General features: G+C 39.6%; 1 protein-coding gene across 1 annotated transcript; it reads right to left on the reverse strand.

Annotated features, from left to right (window-relative positions):
* Positions 1-421: 421 nt before the first annotated feature.
* Positions 422-8625, reverse strand: LOC139736619 (uncharacterized). The gene is made up of 2 exons (XM_071647365.1): positions 7868-8625; positions 422-721 (listed from the first exon to the last, which is right to left on the reverse strand). The coding sequence occupies exons 1-2, from the start codon at positions 8390-8392 to the stop codon at positions 422-424; spliced, it is 825 nt and encodes a 274-aa protein (XP_071503466.1). The 5' UTR covers positions 8393-8625.
* Between the last annotated feature and the right edge of the window lie 700 nt (positions 8626-9325).

The following is a 9325-nucleotide window of genomic DNA, read 5'->3' on the forward strand; positions in this document are numbered from 1 at the left end:
ACACAGCTGCAAGTATGGTACAATGTATGTGCATGTTGGCCTGGACCAACCATATCAATCCTGTATGTAGACCGAGATTTAGTCTTACACTTACACAACAATCTGTCGACTATCACGTACCAGTTACATACACAAGTTCCCAAAGCTACCGTACAAGCAAACTTTTATCTTTGAACAATCTGTATATTGTACAACGTAGATGAAAATGTAGGCGGAACCAGCCAGGAATGTACTGGTTGAATCAAGAGACAAATGGTGGTTGACATTTTTCTGACCATTTACAACACCATCAACAAATGAATCAGTTTTGTTTGAACATTCAGAACATGGCAGATGCATATTAACCCATTGAGGACGGACTGATTTTGCCACAACACGCATTTCCCATACACACATGCCCGAGTATACTCGGTACTAGTCCTCAACGGGTTAAGTGTGGGTCCATGCAGAAGCGCCCTCTTGAATCTTGGGCCCCGTTTCCCTTTAGTTGTAGTGTGTGAAGAGGGTCACTCTCAAGTTCAGCGACAAAATGCAAGGACTCCATCATGTGATTGCCACCGCCCATCTCCCTGCCTGAAAGGTGGAGCAGCTGCACATAGAGGCAACCTAACTCAGCCAGAGCAGCAAACAGCCACCTACACTTCCATCTTCCCTCCGCTTCAGGTTTCCAAACTCTCCTTAAATCCTTTCCCTCCTCCTCCTCCTCCTCCTCTGGCAGAAACTTTTGTCCGGTAATCAGGAAGTGATTTCTTGGCAGCCTGCTTCATCAATGTAAATGGGCGCTTTTTTTCAATGTTCTGTTTTGTTCATAGTGGTTGCTGTTTTTGTCATATGATCGTACAAGTTTGCTATGTCAACAGATTGCAGGTGGAACAAATAGCCTGGGTTAAACTTTATAGGGACATCAATGCAACATTAAGAACAAGTCTGCATATTAAAGTGGCAGTGAGACAAATTAAAGTGTTCTTGCAAAGTTCATTCTTTTCATTAAATTCATTATCACTACGTATAATTCTTTTACTATCCCTTGAGTGCGTAAAGCAGCTTCAGAGCTGCTAAGAAAAGCTACAGCAAATCAAAAGTGAAATGTTAGAAAAATGCTCCTGCAATATGCACATTTCTTCCAAATAAATGTAATTTGTGTACCATGGGTAATTACAATTTTTATTACTGATTGATTAAATTACTTTCATATCAAAATACCACTTTGGAAGCTTTTTTTGCTTTTGAAACACATTCAACTTTTCCAAGGAGATTTGATATTATGGTCAGGGAAGCAAACTAACATACAACTTTAATTAATTATACAAATTTTATATTGCAGTAGCAACAGCAACCTCTTTGGAACAGATAGTACGATCAGGGAATTCTGATAAAACCCCACCATTCTCGCATTATCAATCATTCTTGCACCCATACTTGCAGTACTAACATGTTTCATTTGCATTCAGACTTGCAGAGGCTGTGGAAATGAGATTCTGAACATGAGTCACATGACATCAAGTTGACCCCAAAAGTAAACATAAACAATCCCTAACTTTCAGAAAATGAGATTTTTTTCCCCCTCTCAATGTCTCTAGTGGCAGACAAGGAGACTATGGTTTCAAAGAAGAAAGAGAAGGGGAAATAGGGACTGGCTGCAGGGCTAGGTTTTATCAATTCTATGGGATGTTATTTATACAACACTGAGACGGTCGCGCATATGCAACTGCAGGGAAGATGGGGGAATTGAAGACACAAAACGCTTGCCGATGCAGCAGTGATCATTCGAGAGACGACAATTAGCAAATCCTCACATCTCTCGTTTTCTCTCTCTCTCCCTGCCATCCCTTGTCTTTCTCTTCCTTGATCTCTTCTCTCCTCTTTGAAGTCTTTTTTTTCTCTTTCACTCTCTTCTCTCTTTCTTGTCTCTTCGGCATAGCAAATTCCTGATCCTCATTTCCCCAGACAAGCAATTTTGAAAACATGGTTTGACTCTTAAAAAAGAAATCAAGCGAAAGAAACTTACTTCTATGTGGCTGGGGGCCACTACATTACAACCATTCTGATTATCACAAGCATATATGATATCATTCTGTTGTAAACTTGCCTGTTTGGTATATGTGAGAGAAAGACAGACAAGTACACATTGTACACAGACAGACGGAAAGAGAGAGGGAGGCCAACAAGAGGGAACCCTATTCGGCAATACAATATGATTCATATGAATGTCTCGGAATCTACAATGTAAGTACACTTGGTGTTTAGCTCGACAGAATTTGGTGTTAATTTTTGAACAAAGCCTAAAAACAAAAATCCTGGTACATTGCAATGCATTACCTCAGCCTCAAAGATATACAGCATGCATTACAAGTGGTAGTATCGGTACCATTTGACAGATCCCATACAAATTGCACATCCAAAAGACACATTCCCATGTCTACTGCTACTGTAATAGGCCTATACCAGAGAGGTGGGCCCACTTCCCTGTACACACACTGTACATTGTACATCACAGGCTCAGACCAGGGAGGTGTTTCGTCTCATCTCCCTGCTCAGACTAAACAACTATATAGAAAAAAACTTCATGATGCAGACTGGGTATCATTCAAGTATGAATTACCATTCTATCCCATCCCATCTCATCGCATACCCATCAAATCAGCCAAGTGCAGTGCCGTGCATGCAGACACATACCAGGACTGGCAAGATGCCCTGGCGACGTCACCAGGGAGCCCCCGACAAGCAAGCCATCCAGCCACCCACCCACCCATGTGGCTTTTAGGATAAATGCATCATTTTCAGATTGGTGCCAGTAATTATGATAAAATGCGGCTTCCTCATTTACTCTACACTGGGTATCCCCGTATAGCACAGGTGGGGAGGCTTAGGGGGTGGACAAGGAGGAGGAGGAGGAGGAGGATGAAGAGATGGGAAGAATTAGATGATTCATGAAGGAAAGAAAAAATACATGATGCTGTCAGTGGACACCGGTACTAATTTCTCCTGACTGATAGAGTAAAAGATAGACTTGGTAGACTTGCTGAGCAAATTGATATTAATATTAGAGAGAGAGAGAGAGAGAGAGAGAGAGAAGGTCAAAGGACTATGATTATTTTTTTAAGACAAATATTATTGACACAGATTAATTTCAAGAAATGATGAAAGCAGTGGATAGAGGGATTAAAAAAAGTGTGTGAATAATGGAGGACTGTATGGAGAGATCAATATGTAATGTTATCACTGGTGGATGATATATAATTACAATGTAGCTGACGGATTGACAATTAAACAATCAATTCACAGATTTTAAAAATGGTGGAAAAATAATTTAGACTGAAGACAAGACAGATCATGAAAATAGAAAACCTTTGAGAGGCAAAACACTCTTAACCCATTGAGGATGGTTTGATTTTGCTACAACTTGCATTTCCCATAGACACTTGCCCGAGTATACTCAGGACTTGTCCTTAAAGGTAGGGGTTACCTTTTACAGAACTCCCAAAATGCAGCAAAACATTAAATACGAACCTCAGGGGACTTGTTTAGGCCACTGCTTAGAAATTTGGAAGTCAACAGTTATCTACAATTTGAATAATGCACAAAACTCAACTACTCAGTAGTTCTGTGTGTCAGCCACACTTAAGCCTTTTTGTTGCAGTCTTCTGTATTTTTTTTATCTATAAACACAAATCTTAAAGTATAAGAGCTGATGTAATAACATATAGAGTGTGAGGCAAGAATGTATATAGAAATGTTTGTAAGTTTTTATGAACTTTATTCACAAAATATACATAATGGACACACATGCAGTGCATGGGTCTGCAAAGGTAGCCTAGTAATGTACTGGAATTTACGGTGAGCCCCAAAAAGAATTCAATTCAAAATCTAACGGTCAATAAAAATGTACTAAATGTTACCTTCCACTTTCAATACTTTATGGGAGTTTCTAAAATGATACTCTCTTCAACATACCACTGTGTTTATACAACTCTTCATTTAAGGCATGCAAATGGGATTCCCTACCTTTAACATTAATAACAGGCTAAATAGGATTGCAGAAAAAAATGAGAAGCAAACATTCTGGAAACAAAGATGGCTGGAGAAAAAGAAAAAAAAAAAGGATTACTGGTACTAAAAGCCACTGAAGTTGGCAGGGAAGAGCAATACTTTGATGTCCACAAAGCTCATGATACAATTATAGGCATCTGTATATGGTTGTCAATTTGATTTAAACATTAACAATATTAGCAAAACAAAAGTCTAGAGCAAGATGGAATAGCACATGTTGACAAAGCGTGGTGAAGATCATACTCTTATTACAGGGACTCGTAGCAGACACAGTTGTACCATAATACAAAGCCTACAGAGAAAAAAAAAATACTCTTAGCATACAAGTCATCTGGTGAATATTGCATTGCTTAAATTTCAAAATATTCCATGTCATTGTACTAACACTGTTCATCAAGCTAACCCTCTGTATGGGACTGAGAGCATGGCACATAGTAATCATTATCAATCAATCAGAAATGATCACATGGTTACACTTTTGTATGGACCTGCAACAGTACCATACCATGTACATATTGTACAAGTATGCAAGTGGTTTGTACAAATTATCATCACACCGTCAATATTTTACCTTGAGGCGAGGAAAGGAATCAATATCCAAATCACTACATACACAAACAGATAAATCAATGCATTGCTGAACACCTATGAGGTTACGATGCACACAAAAGAGAAGATTCATACATTCAAGAGCTACAAGTACCGGTATGTATACCATGCCGTGCTGAGTAGGTCCTACTGATGGACAACTCTTATGTGTAAAACATCCACACACACTCACAGAATTCAACCAATCAGAGCTTGCTAACTACAAACTACAATATCAGGCAGGAGAGTTTAATTCATTTCTCTTTTTTTTTACCTTGTTATCTGAATTTTGTCAGTTGTTTCACATCAAAGTGGATTTATCAATTTCAGAATTTATATCTACTGTAAAAAAATATACATATTTGTATTGCTTCGTTAATTTTGAGAGTCTACAAAAATTCACAAAATTAACAACTTGCAATTATATGTAACAAAAAATGCCTTCAATAACAGAAGTATTCTGTACATCATCTCCATTGTGGGAAATCACAATTTATTTCTCCTAAAAAAGAGTATTATATTATACTTTGATTCTCGATCCTGAATTCTCACTAGGAAAACTGTCTTCACTACCATTTCCAATTTGCAAAATCAGAAATTGAAGTGAATACAGTTTGTATTTCATCATCACCACCATTTCAAACATTATCATGCAAGCAGTGATACAACTTGTTAAAGACTGATTTATTATGTGTGTGTGTGTGTGTGTGTGTGTGGAATGTGTTCTTTCTGTGCTATTACAACTGGAGATGTTAATCACAACAAAAGGATTTTGTGTATACATCTGATCCTCAGTGCATCCAGACAAAAAGGTTGAAATGCTTACAAAAACTTTTGCAGCAGTCATTTAAAAGAACCAGTTACTTTCAAAACTCCTTGCAATTTGATGCAGTCTCTATGATGAAATATCCCACAAGTGCTGATGTCACCTTGCGTCATAGAAATAGTTACACTGTAGTTTCACTTTGCACATTAATATGACAATCAGTAATTGTAATGCAACCGTCTCCTACACAATCAAATAAAAAAGAGCCATTTTCTGTTTCACCTGCACATTTTGATGATATATTACTTGCTATTGCGACACACAGAAAATACATGTCAGTATACACTGCTATCAGTCATACAGTTGTCAATATAAAAGTTTTAAAGACCAAACCTCCCTGCTACATATAACCATATTTTTTATGGACTGTTGAGTGTGTCACCATATGTGCAGGATAAAGTTTTTCATGATATGAGAACTAACAGGCTGAGACCAGGGCTGTCTCCCAAGCTTAAAGGGGATTTTCCCCAAAAATGTATACTGGTAATGTGGATTTAGCAAATGCAGAAAAATTCTATAACATGAAACAACCACTCGGCATTGGGGGGGATTAAATGATGTGCTCACTAGTTATATTTTGGACTTCGGTTAGAGCCTTTTAATATAGAGCCTTTTAATATGTTATCTCCTTTAGTACGTCATTTTTTGGCGTTCCATTAATAGAATGATGTACACAATATAAAAAGAAAGTTCATTCAATCTTATTTCTTTTTCATGGTAAGTAAATATTCCTTTGTCCTGTTACACTGATACACTACAGGATAATGATATTCTATCAGTTTCAATGTGTTCTTGAGAAGCTAAGTGTTCTTTCAATTCTCTTGCAAAATAAATGCAGAGCTACCAAGTCTCACGCATTCTGCGTGAGACTCAAGCATCTAGGGGCCGTCTCACGATCTCACGCATGGCACCCTTTTTTCTCACGCATCGGGCGAAGTCTGCAACTTGGGCCTATAATAATGAGCATAGCTCAAAGGATTAAAGTGATAGTTGCAATTGAAGGTATATTTCCCTTTTGTCTTTCAAAATAAGTGAAAAATAGTCACTTAAGTATGCACCTGATCGCACCATTAAGAGCTAAAAATTGAAAAAGCTCCCTACCGTGGGGGGGGGGGGGAGGGGGGAACCCCTCCCACACCCTCGCTCGCGCGCACATTCGCGCGCCGAGATTCCGAGTCATGAATCTCACTCATAAAAACTTTTTGAACTTGGCATCCCTGTAAATGTGAAATTTAGTTTTTACTTTCCTTAATATCATTCAACCATTGTGAAATCTGAAATTATTGTACAGTCTTATTCTCAGGAGGGCAACACATGAAATTATCCAAATGCTTAAATCATTCACATAGCTTTTGAACAGACTGTCATAATTTTCCGTATTCACTACTTATATTTCTGCATTTGCAGAATCCGCATATCATATTGTCCAATGACATTTTCCGATTGAAACTATAGACCTTGATAAGCAAGCTACAAACAAGGATATTGAGTGCTATAGCACCTTCTGTATTAACTAAATTGATATTTTCATGTCTTCATCCTTATTCAGGGAAAAAGAAAAACAACTCCACCCAACAAGACTGTATACCCATTCAAATCAAATAGAAGTCACAAAGAAGCTGCTGTGTCAGAAAGTCTGGGTATAAAAAGCTTACATTGTACTCCAACTTTCATACTCTTCAGCAAATGCATTAAATGGATATGTGTTCTTTAAATCATTACACGAAGAAAGCCCAAAAACTGGGAAAAAATCCTCAGAAAACATTCTGGCTCAAAACAGCAATTGAGCTGCATGCACATTATTCAGAATCTTGACAGCTAAACCCTTCTCAATTCCAATTTACCCTCTAAATCCTGATTGATTACAATTTGCCAGGGCACCAAAATTCATGAAGGTGAGTTCTGAACTTGGCACGGTAATCATTTAATTACACCAACATGAATTGACAACCCTGCCGGGCTCTACCGTGAGTCACATGTTCTCTCCCTCTCACTCTCCTAACACGTATCACTCACTCCCCAACCCTCGCATGTCGGTACGAACGATAGTAGCAGACGATGAATCACGATACGGTCGTTTGGATTCCCGTTTCACAGCAATACAAATGGTACAGTGTAGCTTTCGCGGCAACAACAACAACGAAATCTATACTATAGTAATCAAAAGTTTTTTTCTCTCTCTCTAAATCCTCATAGCCTAGAATTTTGAGAAGCTTGGATAGCTGCTTCATGCACAGGTAGTCAAGAATATCGCGTCGCAAGAAGAGTTAAATCATCTTTGCTTTATAACAAAAGAGAGAGGGAAACATGGGCAGTGTTGCATTCAAAAGAAGTCGGGCATGCCGTAAATTTTCATGTCGTGCGCAGGATGCGTGAATATTTACTTCATGTCTTTATTCTTACCTTTCGAAGAATATCCGGTGTGTTGCTCAAGACCCGGCTATCAGCTGAGGTTCTTCTTTCTCGATATAATCCCCTCGAAAAACTGGGCGAATCTCGATAAACTAAAGGGTATCCTATTCCTAAGGTGGCGTCAGCGGATTCTATGGAGGCAGTGCGACCGACCCGTCCCATCAACGGAGCACGAGAGTCGGCCGACCCCGCATCGCTCCCGGTCCAATCTACGCTGGGCACCCTCCCGGCTGATACAGATTCGCGGTTATTCCCTCCCTCTTCATCATCGGATGAGGGTCCGACAAGGGTAAAATAGACAGCCGTACCTCCTTCTTCTCGAAGTCGATCTACGGCCATTAGAAGATCGCTCCGTTGTTCTAAATCTACGACGCCGATGGCGTCGAGATCGTCTGGCCCGATCTGCTTACATGTTTCCAACTCGTCGTAGCCGTTATCCAAGAAGGCCTGCGCGTAGCGTAGCATATCCAGAGATCGCAGCCACTCGGTGACTATGTTCCCTTCGTATTCGGCCATTTCGGGCACGAATTCAGCTCAGAAACAGCCCGAATTCTCAGCTCAGAACTTCTGAGTCACTCATGGGCAGCCCACTATGGATCGCTATCAGCTTGACCACTAATATCTCAAGAGTAAATCGGCAAAAGGAAGGGTTGAGGAGAGCTACACGCTTAGCTAATGTAACTGCCAGATTTCTTCTGCCAAGGTTGTATACAGACAGGCGTTCTCCGCACCGCTCCCGGTAGAGCGAACTGCATCTCGTACAGTAGGAGGAATGAAAACGATCGAAGAATGAATGAATGGATGGATGGGTTATTTCGGTACACACGCATGTCGTACGTACAATTCGTTTACGTGTGATTTACTGTGTGTGATTCATGCATAGTCTATCGTCCGCACAGCTTCCTTCATATGCCCTTTTTGCGGTGATAAAGACTCCAAAGGAACAGAACATCAACCTCATACTGACATAATACATATGTACCTAACACAGCTTCGTAATCATCAAATTTAGTGCAATAGAATTGACCTTTGGCATTCCTCCTTAGGATTTGGTCTGTGTACACAGACTAACTTTCGGCTGCTCCAGCATACACGTTTTAGCAAAATGCTAAATAGATGCGAGGAGCAAGCTGCGCAGTGCTCGAGTGCGCATTGTGAACTACCTGATGTTTTGAGGAAATTTGTGACCTTGTGAAAAAACAACCGTTACACTAGTCAGCAGGAAAGAAACATATACGTATACAGATTGGTTACATATTGGTTAATTGGCGATAAAGTCTTTATTCTGCCATGCTGTTGTAGAAAGACATCCATCAATTAATGCTCTCTTCTTATGTGTTGTTTAAGGATTTAAACTCTTTTTGTCATGTTACCAAAGGTCCTACACACTACGTAGGATCTTTGATGTTACTAAGAAAAGAAATCCTACACTCTCCTCACGTGTCACCG

The sequence above is a fragment of the Diadema antillarum genome, unplaced genomic scaffold, assembly GCF_040938485.1.
Source record: "Diadema antillarum isolate AM-2024a unplaced genomic scaffold, OU_Dant_1.0 seq00000658_RagTag, whole genome shotgun sequence".
Lineage (NCBI taxonomy): Eukaryota > Metazoa > Echinodermata > Echinoidea > Diadematoida > Diadematidae > Diadema > Diadema antillarum.

Bases quoted from the DNA above. Each gene is read 5' to 3' on its own strand.
- LOC139736619 (XM_071647365.1), bottom strand. From the start codon at position 8,392: ATGGCCGAATACGAAGGGAACATAGTCACCGAGTGGCTGCGATCTCTG. The intron at 722-7,867 runs GTAAGAATAAAG...ACCGGACAAAAG, and splicing joins CACCGGATATTCTTCGAAAG to TTTCTGCCAGAGGAGGAGGA.